General features: G+C 43.2%; 1 protein-coding gene across 1 annotated transcript; it reads left to right on the top strand.

Annotated features, from left to right (window-relative positions):
* Positions 1-211: 211 nt before the first annotated feature.
* Positions 212-17177, top strand: atad5a (ATPase family AAA domain containing 5a). Its single transcript, XM_056288473.1, has 22 exons — positions 212-373; positions 488-552; positions 678-2446; positions 2543-2552; positions 4931-5089; positions 5533-5649; positions 6326-6614; positions 6961-7109; positions 7198-7348; positions 8009-8320; positions 9125-9221; positions 11899-11981; positions 12098-12234; positions 12363-12534; positions 12680-12847; positions 13001-13243; positions 13342-13406; positions 13595-13811; positions 14390-14556; positions 14849-15750; positions 15932-16090; positions 17041-17177. The coding sequence occupies exons 2-22, from the start codon at positions 502-504 to the stop codon at positions 17162-17164; spliced, it is 5541 nt and encodes a 1846-aa protein (XP_056144448.1). The 5' UTR covers positions 212-373; positions 488-501; the 3' UTR covers positions 17165-17177.
* The last annotated feature ends 2663 nt before the right edge of the window (positions 17178-19840 follow it).

Here is a 19840-nt window from a genome sequence, read left to right as displayed (position 1 = left end):
TTATTGACGTCGCTCGTCTCCGTGTCCCCCCTTCAAGGCTTCTCTCTCCCCCCCGCCCCCAACAAGGTTTTGCAGGGGGCCACGGTTAATATGAAGTTGTAGAGGAGCTCAAGCAGGAGTCGTGACAACTTTCTCTTTTGGCTGCACAACGTGCCCCATTTATTCCTTCCACCATTACAACAACAACAAAACCCGCGCAGCGGAAGTGTCACCGTAAACCGGAACCGAGGAAACGGCGGCTGTAAACTAACGTTCCTACCAGCTCAATAAGGGGAGTTATGTAGCCCCATAACCACTACAAAGTGATATTCCTGATATTGTCACCCAGCTTGTGATAAATTGCAGTTGGGCTGATTTATTCTCTCGCCGGCAGGTATTAGTACGCTTACAGTATCAGTGTCACGTTATTAACCGCTGTCTGGTGGTTCGCTGAGGTTTTGACAACTGTTCTACGCCTCCACAGTTTTAACACCTTGTTTTCCACTAGGTTTGTCAAAAATTATGGCTGGCGTTGTGGCTATGGCATCTGCCATTGAGGACTTTGAGACTCAGGTGATTTTACACGCTGTGATTAAAATTTGTTTCGCATACATCTGCTTTTATGAGGTCAATGAATTTTGGTTCCATATGTTCATATGCTTCTTGGTGTTTGATCATCCCTGCCCCTGCTCTTGCAGCCTTGTAAGAAATCACGGAAAGATGGCGACAGTCCCGTTGTCAAGACGATCACAAACTACTTCTACCCAATATCCAAACCTGTGGAGAAGCCTTTCTCTCCACCTCGTTCCAGCAACATCATGGACTACTTCAGGCGGAAAGGTCCACCGTCCCAGGAGAAGGCCAGCACACCAGAGGAGTCTGTGGAGAACTTTCAGAAGTCTCAAGATACAGAGAAACCCCCCACCCAAGAGGTAGTTTTAAAACAGTCTAGCAAAATCTCCCAGAAACGAAGACGGCCTAGCAAAATTGCAAGGAGGCTTCTGAAACCTGAGTCTGTCAGCTCCTCAGAGGAGGGCAACTGCCAGGTTGTGGATGAACCAGATGATGGTAGCGATTCAGCAGAGCTGTCGATCAGAAGCTATGGCATCATGGGTAGTGATACAGCAGCTCTCCTGGCACAGTTCAGTGTTGACACTTGTGTGGAGGACAGTGTTTCAAAGGGGAAAAACACTGGGGTAGTTAGTGTTGAGCAGACCCAAAAAGAGCTCCATGAAGAGAACTTGAAAAGTGAGAGCATTGTTAAAGGTAGACCGGAAATTAGTTGTAAAAGGGCCAAAGCTGCTGTGAGAAATGCCAGGAAGAAGCAGCCACAAGAAGCAAAACAGTCAGAATTAGAGGTGAAAGAGGCAGAGCAGTCATTGTGTGATGTTCACATGGAAGTAAGCAGGGACAAGGGTTCTCAGTCAAACATAATTACCATCTCCTTTGAGGATTTTTTGCAGAGTCAGAAGGAGGTGGAAGGTAAAGAAGAGAATAGCGGGGACAAGGGAGAGGAGGGGGTGAGTGATGTTATTATGGTGACAGAGGGAATGGAGACTGACCAATTGAAATTTCCAAAAGCTGATGAAAAACTACATTCTGGGGAGCTATGTCCCCCCCAATTGTCACCCCAAACCCTAACTATCCAGGCAGAGGTGCATACAGTCTCTCCCAAGCAAAAAGCAGATAAGGCTCTGGGAAAAATAGCTTCCATCTTCAAGAAAAAGGGGGCGGACAGCTCTGTAGAGGTGGCCTTGCCTCCCCACTCACAGGTTAGACAGGAGCGCCAACCTGTCTCTACAACACCCAAAAGAAAATCAAACGTGGTTCTCCAAGAGGAAGATCTGGAACTAGCTGTGGTTGAGAGTGAATCCACACCTAAATGTAGTCAGTCAGAGAGGAAGCAATTCATTGCTGCCTTTAAACAGCCTAGCCTTGATGGGGCCAAAACCAAGCCTGGTAAGGGCCAGAGCAAGCAGAAGCAGCCTGCAGATGCAGAACAGACCTCAGATTGCAAGGACAAGACAGCTGAGGAGGATGCTGTAGTTGCAGCGGAGCAACTAGGTGCTGGTGTCTCAGAAAAGAAGGTTGCTAAAAGGAAACCATCAAGAAAGGGAAAGAAGAAGGCCCATACAGGAGTAGATGCGGAAGTCGACTTGACTGCTCAAGAAGAGCCTACTTGCTTGAATGCAGAGGCTGATGTCAAAACCGAGGAGCCAACAACTACCTCAGTTACCTCCACCACAACTGTGAGGAGGTCCAGAAGAGAGACTGCCATCAGGCAAGCTCCTGAGGTCATGGCACCCACACCTGTCCTCAAAACTAGAGGTCAAAAAAAGTCAAAGGAAACTGCGTTGCTCCGGAGCAGCCCTGTTCAGATGTCCACCCCAAAGATGCACAAATCTAGACGCTGCATGTTCAAGGCAGAGTTGGTCTCTCCAGCTGACAAGAAAGGAAGCCCAATCAGGTGACACATGCATGTTCTAATTATTTTGTTATTATGGCATTAACCTGTTTTTAGTATCTTTTGCACATGTCCTTTGTATGTTGCTTTGGTTGCCAGCTGGAGCTGGGTAATATACCCACATAATGATATCATGATATGAGACTTGATATTGTTTGGGATTTTGGTTATTGTAATATTGTGATCACAGAAAGTTGAATCAGTTCATCTGGACACAACGTTTGAGAGAAACATTTTATCACTCATCTAAGTGACTTCAGTCTCAACTGGGAACTGACTGCAGGTATCCCCAACTCTTATAAACAGCACAGTGGCATAATGACTGAAAAGAACGACCAGTTTCATATGCAAAATACAGTGACCATTAATTAAGGTTACAGGCCAGTGGCAACTCTTTCAAGGATGAGGATGTGCACATCCTTGATAGGGAGGAACGCTGGTTTGAACGGGGAGTCAAAAGAGGCCATCTATGTGAAGAGGGAACGACCATCCCTGAACTGGGCGGGGTAAGAGTACATCTCGCCATCTTGCAATGCTGTGATTGCAAACATTCCTGTCCTCTGTGAATAGTACAGATGGCCATTGTAACTCTAGTTAATGATCACGGTACGGTAATTTGCATATGAAACCGATCGTTGTTTTTGGTCATTATGCCACTGTATTGTTTATAAAGGTGGGGACACCTGCAGTCAGTTGAGACTGAAGAGGTTACTTAGATGAGTGATGAAATGTTTCTGTCAATAAACCTTGTGTCCAGATAAACTGATTCAACTTTCTGTGATTTTATTGAGCATGCATAAAGACAATATTGTGATATAACTTAAATGTTGTCATTACCTTGTTTTACCTATTCTGAACTTTGAATGTAGACTGTTTTGGTTCAGTTCAGTGACCAATGAATGCCTTTACTTGCTTGGTCACCATATCAAATTTACTAATGATAATTTCTCTAAATCTTGTGTGTGAATATCTTATGTAAGCACCAGTAGTCATCTCCAAAACATTATCGCATTATCTATATCGAAATATTTTCATGTAAAAACATTTTGATATTTGATTTTGTCTATAGTTGTGTTTCCATTGCAGTTTTGTGCAAAATAGAAGTGTTTTTTTTTTTAAGTCGACAAAACACAAATACTCAATGGTGTGTTTTTCCATTGAGTGATGTAATGCGATTAAAGCTGAGTTTTCTCCTCGCGATATGGCGACCAATCTCCAAGACCCGATAAGTGTCGGTACGGTGATTTTGATTTTATGCACAGCAATGGTCATGGTAGTGTTATCAGGGATTTCTGGGAGGTCATTGTCTGCATTGGTTTTACAGGGGTCCTGTGGACCAAAACTTCAGAATGACCCGCTTAACATTTAATGAGTTATCCAACGCAATAGGACCCCTCATGGCACCTGCGTACCATGTCTGAGGGAGCCAGTTCCAACCCAGAAGCACATAGCCATTGCTCTTTATAAGGTGCCATGCCATATCTGACAGCCCATTGAAACCCCAATTGTCAGAAAAATGTCCCACTGGACCGAAAGCCCATTTGTCCGACAGTCCGTTATCCTGAAAACAAAAGCCCACTGCTCCGAAGGCCTGTTGCTCCGAAAATACAAACTCTCCATTGCAAATCATTGATCCTCACTGGCTGGAGATAAATACAGGAAAGTTGATATTTCTGGTGAAGTAGAGAGGACATTCTCACAAGTGCTTTTAACGTTAAGTCTCTTATTCACGGGATTTAGTACTGAACGGTATCTTCGCGTTTGCACCTCAAAATACACGAAGCTATTAAGGGCAAAAAAAAAAAAACTCCAAGAAGAGTGTATTTTCAAAACAAAGGACCTTTGGAGTAGTGGGCTTTTGTTTTCGGGGTAATGGGCTGTCAGACAAATGGGCTTTCAGTCCAATGGGACATTTTTCAGACTATTGGGGTTTTGGAATAATTGGTTGTTGTAACAATAGGCTCAGTAAAACAATAGATAATAAAACAACAACAAAAATAAATAATAATAAAAAATAAACAGTAGGTCCATTTAGGCGTGGCTATCTTGATTTAAATGTAAAAAAATTTTCCATTTCAATTTTATGAAATATTGCTTTGTCGAATCATCTGAAAAACCACCTTGTGCGAGCTTATAAATGTTTTTGCGATATTTGATTTTTTGAAATTCACGTATCCATTATTCATTTTTTTAGTTCGCAATTTCAAATTGCGCATTAAGCAGGTAATGGAAACTCGCCTAATGTTGCTCAGCCCTAATGCCAACATAAAAATAAATGTGTTATTTTTCTTTGAGGATGAAAATTACCAGAGTCCATCGAAATATGTCAACATCTGATGGAGGAACGGATTTTGAAATATTCAGTGCTTTGGCTACAAAGGTAAAAATAAATCTACTAACTCGCTTTGTCCTGTGCATGCATTAATAACTTGGGCAAGGAAAAATCAATATGAGATAAGGCTAATATATATATGTATTATTTTTTAGGCATCAGGTGCCTCCAAGACAAGGAAGCAAGCCAAGAAACTGGTGGAGAAAGCCAAAGCGATCCAGCAGAGCAAGAAAACGGTTGTTTTTGATAAGACCACCATGCGTCGGTCCTTGCGCTCTCAGACCTTTTCCACTGTTAACTACTGTGAGGATGAGGTACAGTTAAACAAAAACACAGGTGCCCCTACTGTCTCTGGAATGAATCCCACCAGAGCGTTTTCTCATGTGTATCCTCCCCACCATCTCCATTGCCATTCTCTTACAATCAGAATTGAAGGAAGAAGGACAAGTGCTCTGTTTAACAACAAAAGACTCATAGCGTAAAAATTGAATGCATGCACTTGAATATTTTAGTCAGACATTATGGTGGAGTTTGGTTCTGCTCATTGAGGATTTTTTTTTTATCCAGGTAATCATTGCAAACTGCAAAACATTTGTAACCTAATATCATGTTGTAAATGGAATCACACAAAAATTAAAACTCAATTTGTTCTCTACCTTTTCAGTTATTCTCTACCCCTTATTGTTTATTTGCAATTCGCAAGTCTCGCTTTTTTTCTTTTGTTAAGCTAAATACATGTTTTGTTTTGTTTTGTCAGGATTCATTGATTTGCCTGGAAGATGACCAGAGTGCCTCTCCTCAGAAAGTATCATTAAAGGGAAAATCCCAGAAATCATTACGCAGTCTAAATGATGTCCTCGGGAAAGCTGCACCTGTCAGCAAGGAGATAAAGACTCCCCAAGGTACCTTCTTCCTCTAGTTGACACTTCAAGGTAGCATTTGATTTTAATTTCCACAAGACCGAGATCTACTGTGCTGTTTTTTTCCATCAGCGTCGAAAGTGGCAGCCATATTCCAGGATAAAAAAGCTCAGAGAACGGCTACGGTGGTGTCAATCTCGGATGATGATGATGATGACCAGAGTGCCTCTCCTCCAAAAGTATCATTAAGGAGAAAATCCCAGAAATCATTACGCAGTCTGAATGATGTCCTTGGGAAAGCTGCACCTGTCAGCAAAGAGACAAAGACTCCCCAAGGTACCTTCTTCCTCTAGTTGACACTTCAAGGTAACATTTGATTTTAGTTTCCACAAGACCGAGACCAACTGTGCTGTTATTTTCCATCGGCTTCCAAAGTGGCAGCCATATTCCAGGATAAAAAAGCTCAGACAACGGCTACGGTGGTGTCAATCTCGGATGATGATGATGACCAGAGTGCCTCTCCTCCAAAAGCATCATTAAGGAGAAAATCCCAGAAATCATTACGCAGTCTGAATGATGTCCTTGGGAAAGCTGCACCTGTCAGCAAGGAGACAAAGACTCCCCAAGGTATCTTCTTCCTCTAGTTGGCACTTCAAGGTACCGTTTGATTTTAATTTCCACAAGAACGAGACCAACTCTGCTGTTATTTTTCCATTAGCTTCCAAAGTGGCAGCCATATTCCAGGATAAAAAAGCTCAGAGGACAGCTATAGCTGTATCAATCTGTGATGACAGCAGCCAAGACTGTTCAGAGAACTCTCAGGATGATGAGCAGTTCAGAGCACGAAGACAGTTCCTCAAGAGCGGCCTGCCCGAGTCCTTCAAGAAGCACATAGCTAAAACTGCTGCCACTTGGGATGCTTATTTTCTCTCTTGTTCTTCTTTCCAACCTGTTGTACATGTGGAGCAAATGCCACACAGTAAGCGATTCACTCAGCAAGCTGTACGCATGGTTGTCAAGTCAAATGTAGTTGTATAGCCCAAAATCACAGTTGTGCCCCAGAGGGTTCTAAAATTGGATTAAATTCTCATTCTTACAACATGTAAATAGAAAAGATTATAATGTACAATACCCCCTATTCTTAGACCCTTGATTCTATTGAAAAACTCCACAGAAAACCTTGGTTGTCTATATGTTTTTATCGGCATCACAGGAGGTTTAGATATGTACATATATTTTTGATTTGTAACTATGGAGAACTGTTTAATTATCTTGCTGTGAATCTGTACGTTTGATATTTATTGGTGTGGTGTGTTCTTAAAAAGACTGCCCTCTTAGGAATTTACCCTGGCCTGAATCGTCCTTCCTCCGCTGTCTGAAGGAGTCTTGGTGTGTAGCACCTAGCCCACTTCCATCTCTCAATGGCTCCTTTGGTTGTAAGACAGAGTCCGCCCCCAAAGCCATTTGTGAAAGGGTAGGTTGAAATGCTTGTACAAGTGAATATCCTTAGTAGCTAATTGGAAGGCTAGCAGTATTTGTTATTGGAATATGTCCCTTCTCAGGGGTCTGGCTGGAGGAAAGAGCTCTCTGAATGTGTCCGTGAGCTCCTCCTGGAGGAGGTCATTGCCACCAACCCTTCCTTCCCTGCCCGGAAGTTTCTAAATCTCTTCTTGAAGAAACGAGCCGAGCACCTTCAACAGTGCACTGCCTCAGGTCAGACTGGCAATGGAGATACGAGACCATTGAAACAACTTGTGATTTAAATTTTGGATTTATTGCTTTGCAACATTTCAGTCAACAGCATTGTATTTGCATCCATGCTTTGACTGCCGTCATCACTCATTTTAAGTGTTAAGTGATTTTTTTTCTCCCAATATTTGTTTACCTTTTTTAAGCAAGAATACCGTCATCATAAAGTGGCTTTCATTTTCATCATATAATATCAGTTTAGCATAGACTAACAAAAATGGAGATCACTCATGGAGCTAGACCATTTGCAGGATGGACTGGATGGACAAACCTGGTTCCCAAGAGGAACCAGGTATAATTCCACTGTTTGCCCATAACTTTCAAAGTATTCCCAAGCAAGATAGTCCACCTGTGCTTACTCCAGGCCTACCATGTTAGCTGGCTGACCTGTGTTTCCAAAAAATACTTTGGTGAGAAACTGATAAATCAAAAATTATGGATTGGAAATTTGCCATAAATCATTGTAGCTGATATATTTGTATACAGATATTTAGATACCTGCATAGATGTATCAGATCATACTTTGACAGATACAGTCACAACGGTCAACATTATGCAGTTACTCATTCATTGTATTGCATGCTTTTCACCATCTTTTTCAACCTCTATTTGCACGATGTTTAGAAGCAGAGACTGTGACCAGAGCCAGGGGCACCCCAGCATCAGCCGAAACAGTGGGGGGAAAGAGAAAGAGGATGGATGAAGGGGAAACGCCAAGAAAGGTGGCTAAAAGACAGAGGTCCAACCAGTCAGAAGAGAACAACTTAACGCCTGAGCCCGTTAAGAAGGTGGGTCGTATGAGCCGTGCCACAAGACGCAAACTAGAAGAGAAGGAGAAGGCCAACGCATCAGTAGAAACCACTCATCTCCCCTCCCAAGACAACTCTGTGATTGTGATTGATGACTCTCCTCTGGAAAGAAACATGGAGAGAGGAGGTTTGAGGCCAATTCTTACTACTTAAACAAACTTACTAGCACACTGTCGGTTTAGTTATCTTAGAGGGGATCAGAATGGTGTAGTGCATTGGGAGATAACCAGAGGGCCCCACTGCAATCCCATTGACAGAAAGCCACTGCCCTACTGAAGTGGGCGTAAGCTTGACACCCTGCCAGCTCCAAGGGTGGTATTCTGTAGCTAGGCTCCAAACTCTCAACAGTGTGTGACCTGTATCTGTGGGCCCATGCCTTGTGCCTGCGCTGTTTGGTAAACCTGGCAAGGACATAATATGGCAAGGTAGTATGACATAAACAAGAACTTAAACGTGGACAAGGGGGTCAAAATACAGACAGACACGCTATAGGATAGAATGAAGGGCAGCACAATGCTGAACAAAACAAATTACACACAAAACAGTGTTTCTATGCTTTTATTTACAGTTTTTTTTCAATTATATTTTTTGAGGGGGGTTGTTAATTTCACTTGTTTACATTTCCAGATTTTCTTGGAAATTCCTGTTTGATTTTGTTTCTGTAAATGCAACACTGCTCTCTAAGGCACATGCAAGCGCTACTTTCAAGTATGTAAAGAAACACCTGTACAAATGTCATCATTAACGCAATGCACACACTCGCAGACAGACATTTAAGCATAAATCAGGCGTCATTGCTACATAGCGTTGGAATCAGTTACAGCACACCACATAGAACATGTAGAAAGTTGGCAGCATATTTTTCTTCCATTGACAACAGGTACTGAAGCTATAGCTTTATGGAATCTTGGCTTGTGTGTTTTATTCTCAGACATGGTGAAGGAGGATGTGTTGTGGACAGAGAAGTATCGGCCTCAGCACTCGAGTGACATCATAGGCAACACCGCCTCGGTCCTGAGGCTGCACAGGTAAAAAAATTGTCTGCTGTCTTTGTGCCTCAGAAAAATCTATAGGCGCTATAATGGTTATATACAGTGGATATACACTGATGAGCCAAAACATGACCACTCACAGGTGAACTGAATAACGTTGATCATCTCCAAACAAGGACATATGTCAAGGTCTGTGTAGATTAGATAATAAGCGAACAATCAGTTCTCGTAGTCACCGTGTAGGATGCAGGAGAAATGGGCAGGAGTAAAGACCAGAGCTACTTTGACAAGAGCCAAATTGTTATGGCCAAACAACTGAGTCAGAGCATCTCTGAAATGGCAAGGCTTGTGAGGTGCTCCCGGTCAGCAGTGGTGAGTACCTACCGACAGTGGTCCGAGAAGGGACAAACCAGCAAAAGGGTGTTGGGCGCCCGAGGCTCAACAATGCGCAAGGGCAACGAAGGCTATCCTGTCTGGTCCGAACTGACAGAAGGTCTTCTGTGGCACAAGTCACAGAAAGTTTTAATGATGGTTACAGGAGGAATGTGTCACAACACAAAGTGCGTTGTGCCCTGATGCGTGTGGGGCTGCAGACCAGTCAGAGTGCACATGATGACCCCTGTCCACTGTCGAAAGCGTTTACAATAGGCACGCGAGCATCAGAACTGGAGTTTGGAGCAATGGGAGAAGGTCGCCTAGTCCAGTGAGTCCCATTTTCTTTTAGATGACATCGATATACGTACATGTGCACTGTTTACCTGGGGAAATGGTGCCACCAGGATGCACTGTGGGAAGACAACAGCCGGTGGAGGGAGGGTGATGCTCTGGGCAATGATCTGCTGGGAAACCCTGGATCCGGCCGTTCATGTGGACGTCAATTTGACATGTGCCACCTACCTAAACAAAGTTGTAGACCAGATACACCCCTTCATGGCAATGGTATTCCCTGATGGTGTAACATGGCTAATAGTGCTTCCACTTGCCATTGTGCAAGAGGTGTGTGTGTGTGTGTGTGTGTGTGTGTGTGTGTGTGTGTGTGTGTGTGTGTGTGTGTGTGTGTGTGTGTGTGTGTGTGTGTGTGTATTGTAGTGTTCTTCTTTCGGCTGCTCCTGTTTGGGGTCGCCACAGTGTGGATCATCTGTTTCCATTTCTTCCCGTCCTCTGCATCTTCCTCTGTCACACCAACCACCTGCATGTTTTCCCTCACCACGTCCGTAAACCTCCTGTTTTTGCAAGGAGGAGTGGGAAAACATTGCCAGGTCAAGCTGTGCTTCAACAAAGTATTAGTTTAGGGGTGTGCACAAGTATGCAGCCAAGTTATTGTAATTTTTTAAAATGTATTTTCCCCTTAAAGGTCTCAGTTTGTTGTTCACTTGAGTTTTATAGGTTGAAATTTCATATTAATGTTGTAAAAGGTTCTGACATGATTTATCTTGGTTTAATTTTTTTTTTTTCCCCATCACTGAAACCTGCCATTTTAACAGCAGTGTGTAGACTTTTTTTTATATCCACTGTACTATGGCCAGGGATTGTGTTAAGTGAGAATTTTCTGTCACTTATCACATTTTAAAAGCATTGAGGGATAATTCAAAATGGCATCTGTCATTTTAATGGACTCAACATAAGGAGTCGGCTTTGTTGGCTTTTTGAAAAAACGGACTTAGTTCCTGTCAGTTACAGTGTGGATATATTGGAGCAAAACCAATATCACACAGCAGAGTTTATCCATATGAGAAGCGAATATCGCTGCTCTGCTATAGAATTATCAAAATGTAATCTACATGAGAGATAGTTATCCTGCTGTCTGTAAGTTAGGCTCCTAGAGTTTTAAGAAGTCTATTCAAATAGGGTCCGCGGTGGCGTAGCGGTCTAAGCATCGGCTTGGTGTCGATGCAGTTGCCCACTGGGGACTGGGGTTCGCGCCCCGGTCTCGTCAGATCCGACTATGGCCGGACTCGATGAAGCAGCAATCATTGGCAACGCTGTCTTCGGGAGGGGGGCGGAGTCGGCTTGTGTTCGTCATGTGAATGCGTCTCTGTGTGTGTCGGAAAAACAGTGGTTCGGCTTGGATTCGCCTTGTCACGAAAGTGGGGAGGCGCTTTCCTTCGAGACTGCCGGCCGGAGAGATGCAGTTGGCGAACGCATGCAATACGAGGGTGGGTGTTTGAATTAAAATAGGGATCAATTGGCCACTAAATTGGGAGAAAAAAGGGAAAAATCAGAAATAAAAAAAAAATAAAAAAAAAGAAGTCTATTCAAATGTTGCTGACCTGCATAAGAGTCCAGTGTGAATAAAATAGCCTTTTTTTTCATAGTTACATAACTTAAAATTTTTGTGAAGTACAGCCCTAGTAAGGCCTGTTGTAAAATTTTATTAAGCATTGTAGTTCACACATACACAAATGCGATGCAAAAAAATTGGTTAATATGCAAGTAAATATGATGGGTAAAAATAGCCTGTGATAGAATTTTTACATCAATTTGAAATTTTTACACATTTTTAATTTTTCAGCACAGGACCCAAATTTGTGAAATGCAGGTTTGCTCTTGGACCCAGGACATTTAAAACTATAACAGTAAATTTTGAGTTGTGGAGCTGGTTGGAAAAGATCCTGGGCCATTAAAGGTTTCCTCCCAAAGTAAAAAAAAAAAAAGTGTGCAAGTCGGCTAAAAAAAGAAACGGTGAATATGTCTGATGTGTTCATTTTTATAGTTGGTTAAAGGAATGGAAACTTCGTGCTGACCGAGAAGAGAGAAGAAGACAGAAGGAGAAGAAACGGGAGGAAGGAGGTAAGTGTTGAGAGAGGATTACTCGCAGCCTTTTCATGAGAAAAGTCAGTAACCTGTCCTCAGTTCCATTGGTATGAAGAATTTCTGCGCTGACCGTTTAAGTGCATGTTCTCTGTGTCTAGACTCTGACTGGGAGTTGGGAGAGGAGGATTTTCAGGATGGAGAGGATGTGTTGTGTAATACGCTGCTTATCACAGGACCCACTGGAGTGGGTAAGACTGCTGCTGTCTATGCCTGTGCCCAGGAGCTGGGGTTCAAGGTACACAAGTTCTACAACACTGTCAATCCCAAAACCTGAACCAAGGGGACAAATTGGTTTGCTGCTTTTATCTGACCCAACTAATAAGAATCTAAAACCTCTTGTCTTCCTTTTCCTCCCCGCCCCAGGTGTTTGAAGTGAATGCCTCGTCCCAGCGGAGTGGCCGGTTGATCTTGTCCCAGCTGAAAGAAGCCACCCAATCCCACCAGGTGGACATCCAGGGGGTCAATGCCCACAAACCCTCATATTTCAACAGCTACAGTAGCAGTACCTGCACCACCAGGCCTGGATCCTCTCCCAGTAAGAACAAAACTCTTATATGCACAGTAGTGTCTTTAATGAGTGATTGTGGTTGTGGTTGGATAGGGATAGAAAGATGACATGATCAAAAGGAATAAGTGGACCTTTATTTATTTATTTGTTTATTCCTTCCTTTAAACTCCAGGGAAGGGAAACTCTCCTCACAGGATCTTCTCTTCTCCAAGGAGACATCCCCAGTCCCCAAAAGGTATTAAGAAAGGTAGCCTGGCCCCCACTTCTTTGGCTAACTTCTTCAAAGTGGGACAGCCCGCCAACAAGGAACCTGCTGACAGTGATAAAACACAACAGTCAGGTGAAATATTTTTAAAATCTGGCTTATCACTTTTTTTGTTTGTTTTAAATCTAGTGTCCGTGCTGATGAATCCACATACATGTAGTTTAATAGTGTACCTAATAGTGTAACATATGGCTGTTAATGGCAAATTTTCCACTTCTCTTCTTTAAGCTGTCATGAAAACAACAAAGGAGCCCAAGGTTACCAGTGAGTCTAAAGAGCTTGCAACGAAAAGCCCACCAGCAAATATCTACTCCAATGACACTCTCAGTGAAGAGCAGGGCAAGAAGGGGGCCACCTCACTCATCCTGTTTGAAGAAGTAGATGTAATTTTTGATGATGACTGGGGGTTCCTGGCAGCCATCAAGACTTTTATGACCACCACCAAGAGACCAGTTATTCTCACCACCAGTGGTCAGTAGAAAGGGTGAAATTTACTGTCAATGTAACGATGTATGTTTGCATTGTATATCCTCCGTCTGAAATTTAATCAAACGTTGCAAATTTTTTAGATCCAGCTTTCAGCACCATGTTTGATGGCAACTTTGAAGAGATCCTTTTCAAAACTCCCCCACTGGTGAGTAGGGCATTTCTGAATATAAATGTAAAAAAAGTTAGTGATCAAGTTCAACAGTTTAGTGTCTTTGGAGTGCCTTATGAAGGAGTGACTCATGCTTTACTAGTCAAGTGAGTGATGTTACTTGGTGAAAACTCTTGTGTGTGGTATTGTTGATTAATTAATCTCTCCATATGCACCTGATTCAGTTGAATATAGGCAGCTATCTGCAGCTATTGTGTCTTGCTGAGGACCTGAGGATTGACCCCCAAGAAATCAGTTCCATGCTTAGCTTCAACCACTGTGACGTCAGGCAGAGCCTGCTACAGTTGCAGTTCTGGACTCGTAGCAGTGGGGGGCGCCAGACAGTCAAGCCATTGACACAGTTGAAGAACAGCGGTAAGGAGATGGGAATGACCACAGGGGGTGTTTGAATAATGTGTATGGTAGATAGTTTCGGTCTGATATATTTATAGTCTTGTTATAAAAATGCTGACTAAGGGCTTGACTGGACTGCAAAAGTCTTGTAGATTCAAATGCATTTTTGAGCTGTTCTTTTTCAAACTTATTTGATGTGTGTATCAAATGTGCTTACAAGTCACAAGAAATTAAATGATTTTAGACTTTTCCATTTTTGCCAGATAAATAACTGAAAGAATAGGATTTTATATTGAAAATAAGTTTAATATTTAAAGATGAGTTCCTTACTTATATCTGCCCTCTGTTCAGCTTACCAATAAGCCCATTTCAGCTTGTTTATAGTGATACATAAAGCTAAAGCAAGGGTAGATGAAGCTGTGGTGAGTAGACCCTGAAGACCTTGCACAAACACTTGTGGTTGTCGCATCTGTAGCACAAGACCTTGACACTGAAGTCAGTGTTAATGTGGGCCCTAAACAGCTGTTGATGGTTTTCACTGTTTTGTGCTGCTGATTTTTGAAAGACAAGATACATGTTGAAATAAACAAATCACCTTATTTGCTTCTTGCCATCCCTTTTCCAAGCCACCGATATTGAGTTGAAACCAGTGACACCTGCAGAGGCATCAGACAACTCTGTGTGTGAAATGACAATCCTGACCACTCTACCTCCCTGTGACACTGGCTGCACTGAGAGCATGCTTGGTCTGCTGAATATTGAACCTGAGAAAGACATAAAGGAGCTGCTTAGGGTAAGCTTTTCAATGGCCACTGAAGTTAATTCATGAATGAGAACAGCAGCATGTTCATTGTTATTAAAACTTTGCTTTAGAGATAGTCTAATGCTAAAACGGGCCAAACTGAATGTTCTGTAGAGCTTTCATTTCATTAATCCATAGCTTGTGATTTTTTTATTCTCTCTTTGTGGGTTTATTATGTCCTCATTGTGAAGTCTTGTGATCTTTAATTGGTTTTATGGACGCTTCCACATAAATAGGATTAATAACGTTCTTTATTGTGTATAATTTTCTGTTTTGCCCATAGTCTCCGGTGCAGGAGACGGGATGCTGGGAACTACTTAAAGAGAGCAGGCACAGAGGAATGGACCTACTTTACTCTAACATGGAGAACCTGCTACCTCTACCTCTCACACAACTCACCATCCTTACCAACAGACCACTCTCCTTAATGTCAGACCATTCTTGCACTGGTCCAAAAGATCTGCCCTCCACCACCTCAAAGCCCGACTCCATGCTGTCACATGCCACGGCACCACAGGCAGAAGAACTGGCTGAGGGCTCAGATGATGAGAGTCCAGTCAAAGTGTCCAACAGGATTAGGAAGAACAAGAAGCGCAATTGTTTACCTGACAAATACCTCCTGCAATCTGACTCTGACTCAGAAGATGGCTTCCTCTCTCTCTGCAAGCCACAAAGTGCTTCTTGTGGAAAGGAGGGAATTGATGTGCAAGATGTTAAGGCGTCAGCATCTGCAGCTCCAGTGAAGGTGAAGAGGATTCCACTGACCCCTCAGCAGAGGGCCAAGAGCATCCCAGTCTCCCAGTGTCTGGGCTCAGTAGCTGACTTCCTAGACCATATGTCCTACCTGGACTCCTCCCTTCTCCATTCCCTACATCCGGGGCGTAACACCCACCCATGCACAATCAACTTCCCAGTCTGTGCAGAAGTGAAAGATGGTATGCTGGATGAGGCCAGGGTGGAGTTTGACAGATGGAATTGGGCAGAGAGAGAGAGGGCAGCAGAAATTCAGGCAGCTGTGGAAGCCCTGAGCTTCCAGAGGTGCAAGGAAGAGGTGGGAGAGGCTTGGGATAAAGTCCAGGTATTAGAAGGGGATCTGAGTGAGGAGACGGCAGCAGAGCTCACCCTCCCTGTGACTCCACACAGAGAATGTTTAAAATTCACGCAGGATGACCCCTATTCATCAAAGTAAGTCTTCTAATAGAGGTAGTGTTCATTTATTACTTTGCAGAGTGCTTAAATTCAGGCATTATATGCTTAACTCATGAATGGATTTCAATAAATGTAGAAATGGGGTCATTCAAGCTGTTTCGGCCTGTTTGTGAAAGGGTCCTTTTAATCTACAGTATTGGTCCTCACTGTGTTTTAGGCTGGTCCAGAGGAGGAGAGAGGTGATTGAAAACCTTTTGTCCAGAGGAGTGTTTGGTATGCTGGGCAACAGGCTGGCAGCAGCACTGGACTACCTACCAACCCTACGCACCATCTGCAAATCGGAGCAACTCAAGGAGCAGGGCAAGGTCAAACGAAGGTGAGCACACCAAAATAAATATGCTGCACTTCAGCTATTGTGCATGGGGAAAACAGTTGGTTGCTATGTTGTTAGGATGTGGTTAAATGCTTCCCTTGGCAACCACTGGCTGACTCATAAGAGTTTTAATGAGATGGTCTTTTATGTGGTCTTGTTAAGGCCATATGCAGCTAAAATTAAAAGAAAAGACATTGCACGTGTTGCTTCCGGCTTGGTCAGGCGTTTCTACAGACACAATTGGCTGTGTCTGCGGGTGGGAAGCCGGATGTTGGTATGTGTCCTGGTCGCTGCACTAGCGCCTCCTCTGGTCGGTCAGGGCGCCTGCTCGGGGGAGGGGGAACTGAGGGGAATAGCGTGATCATCCTATGTGCTACGTCCCCCTGGTGAAACTCCTCACTGTCAGGTGAAAAGAAGCAGCTGGCGACGCCACATGTATCGGAGGAGGCATGTGGTAGTCTGCAGCCCTCCCTGGATCGGCAGAGTGGGTGGAGCAGCGACCGGGATGGCTCGGAAGAGTGGGGTAATTGGCCAGGTACAATTGGGGAGGGAAAAGGGGGGTGGGGGAGAGACATTGTGAATGTGTTGCCCGGGTAGCGTAGCAGTCTATTCTGTTGCCTACCAACACGGGGGTCAGCGGTTCGAATCCCCGCGTTACCTCTGGCTTGGTCGGGCATCTCTACAGACACAATTGGCCGTGTCTCCGTGTGGGAAGCCGGATGTGAAGAGTAGGGTAATTGGCCAAGTACAATTGGGGAGAAAAATGGGGAAAATAATAATAATTAAAAAAAAAAATGTGTAAAGTGCAACAGCAACGTTGCATTGATTGTGCGGGATTAATGCCTGCATGCAACACGAACAAACTGAGTTGTTAATCCTGCTGGACAGAGTTACGGTTTTGGTATGTTCCCTAAAATGTCACATGTGAAAATGGAGATTTTGTTTTCTTCCAGGTTTCTGCACTACCTAGATGCAATCCACCTGGGTCTCCCCAAGAGCAGTGTGGAGCATCTTGCTGAGGACTGCTGGGGTATTCCTCACAGTCATTCACAAGGTCTGACTGCTTCCAATCTTTAAGCTTTGGTCTTTTAAGGTGACTTGATTGTAAGTCCACTTCTTGTTTAGCTGTTAAACTTCTCAAGCTGAACATTGGGAAACTCTAAAGCAGCTCCCAGACCTGCTTAATGAGACAGTAAGCTGGTTGGGCTAGGGCTTAAAGAAAGTATCTCTGAATCTCAGCCATGATGTGAGTCCATTAGCAGCACTGTGTCAAGTCAAGGTGCCTTGAGAACACAACTGAACCTTCTGAATACAGTGTCAGCTGTCTGTCTGAAGTTTAAATGTAAAGTATTTGTCTGTTTATGTATTGAAAAGTGAGAGGGGGCAGGTAACAAGGACATAAAGTGCCAATATTATGTACTTTGAATGACTGCTGGGATAGGCTCCAGCATCCCCGCGAGCCTGAGAGCAGGATAAGTGGTTTGGATAATGGATGGATGGAATCGTGAATCACCAGTATCGTAGTAGCCGAAGCATAAGATGAGCCACCGGGCTCCATCAGTAGATGGACAGGTGAACGGTTCTGAGGTTTCGGCTATCTCCTCCTGCTTTAGCGCAGCTGCTGCAGTTGGCACAGAGATGGCGCTCTGACTTGACAGCACATAATCAGCCTAGTAAATTCTGTGGAACAATTATGGGTAATTAACTCAAATCCATCGCTTTTCTAAAAAAGCACATCGTGGTGCTTTCCAAAAGTGCTGTATTTTTTTTATTTTTTATTTTTTTTTTACTTAATCTGAATTTGTAATGTAAGCAATACAAGTGTGAGACTTTTGTGTTTTGTAAATGAATGTTTTGGGGTTTTTTTTCCAGTGTAATGTGCAGTTTTGAAAGTTTTATATATACCATGTGAGACATTGCATTTCGACAGCAAATGTGGACGTTTAACATTTTGTAAAGTTTTAACATGTAAAATAAAATGTGGTATTTAGTATGTATAAAGGCCATGTAAAGGCTATGAAGTTTGTCAAACTTGGTGCTGCAAATCGTGTTAATGCTCGCAAGATCTATGAATTTTATATCATTTTTTTAAATACCAAAAGCAGGCCACTTGACAGTTTAATTTGTCAGCCCCTAAATGTTTTTTCCACGTTATTCACAATGAAGTTTTTCCAGCCCTTTGTTCACACATCATTCACAATGGAGTTTTGAAGACTTGATTAAAGGTTCAAATAAAGGTTTGTCACTACTAAAAAAAATTGTATTTCTCACCATCGGTGACCAGCCGCCATCGCTGGGGGTGTATTTATGGATGTGATTATTACCCACCAATAAGCATACCATATTTTTATGCGTTGCATGTCCTCTGTTTGACATTTAAATCAAATTTTGCACATTTTTTAGATCCAGCTTTCAGTGCCATGTGCTTTCTGCCCTTTTTTGCTCCCCCAGATATAATTTTGGTTTCCTCCGGGGGCTCCAGTTTCCTCCCTCAGTCCAAAGACATGTAGGTCAGGTGAATCGGCTGTACTAGATTGCCACTTGGCTCACTGGATTACTTGGCAAAAAAAGTAAGGGATTTTGTGTTTGGTAGATTATTTCTTTGTTGTAACAATGCTTCTTGGCAATAAATCTTATACCGTTGGAAAGCCTGTTTATTTCCCTTTTAAATGGGGCCACATTTGTAAATAACATGCAGTTGTGGGATGAGCAGCAGAGCTGAGTATGTGGGCTGCGCCCATGAGACATTTGCCAAATCTTCTCTGCCAATGCCCAACAGCTTATTTTGCTGCTGCTATTGACTCTTGTTTTGAGCTTCTGGTACCCCAGGTGCTGACAATCAGCTGCCTGATATAAGATTTATGCCAAGAAGCATTGTTACAACAAAGACATAATCTACCAAACACATTTCTTTACTTTTTGTGCTAAGTTTTATATATATATATATATGTGTGTGTGTGTGTATTAAACTTTTTTTCCTGCATCTGGGTTGATCTATAGATATATATATATATATATAGCGTTTTTCCCCGAAACCGTCAATGATGTTATAAGTGCTCAACTAACGAGGAGCGGAATATCAATACAGATGCAGGAAAAACAAGTTTTAATACATAGCACTACAGGCCTGTTTCGTGCGTCGCGCACGAAGTTGAGCACTTATAACAACACCATTGACGGTTTCGGAAAAAAAAGGCTATCTCTGCTCCTTACCCTGTTGAGCACCTATGAGACCACCATGGACCCTGTGAATTATATATATATACATACATACACACACACACACAGGGGCATGCAGGTGGCTGGTGTGACAGAGGAAGATGCAGAGGACAGGAAGAGATGGAAACGGATGAGCCACTGTGGCGCCCCCTAACGGGAGCAGCCAGTAGTAGTAGCTGGACCAGTGAAATTGTAAGGCATGTACACACAGACACACTTCCCATGACAATTACAATTAAATAATTAGAACAGATATCCTGGATTTGGAGTCGCAAGTAGACGGCAACCCTACTGGTAAGCGATGAGGCGCTGGTGTTGCACCAAAATCTGCGACAGTCCAAAATGATGACGATATCGGTGTCATGGATATATGATTATTGGATGAGTGCATACAAACTGAGACGGAGAGCTCTGCATGCGTGTTGACTTGACTCCACCGAGTGATTCTTGTTCTGTCGCATCACAAGTTGTTCAGCAGGTAAGTAAGTTCACAGCGCCCCTAGCGGTTAAGCACCTTTACTACACATCACAATC

Source organism: Lampris incognitus, chromosome 10, assembly GCF_029633865.1.
Source record: "Lampris incognitus isolate fLamInc1 chromosome 10, fLamInc1.hap2, whole genome shotgun sequence".
NCBI classification, from domain to species: Eukaryota; Metazoa; Chordata; class Actinopteri; order Lampriformes; family Lampridae; genus Lampris; species Lampris incognitus.
Note: the sequence above shows the minus strand (reverse complement) of the source record. Positions and strands in the feature narration are given on the sequence as shown.

Excerpts from the sequence above, each read along its gene's own strand:
- atad5a (XM_056288473.1), top strand. The coding sequence starts at position 502 with ATGGCTGGCGTTGTGGCTATGGCATCTGCCATTGAGGACTTTGAGACT. Across the intron at positions 553-677 it reads TTGAGGACTTTGAGACTCAG|CCTTGTAAGAAATCACGGAA; the intron begins GTGATTTTACAC and ends CTGCTCTTGCAG. Across the intron at positions 11,982-12,097 it reads ACGGGAGGAAGGAGGTAAGT|ACTCTGACTGGGAGTTGGGA; the intron begins GTTGAGAGAGGA and ends CTCTGTGTCTAG.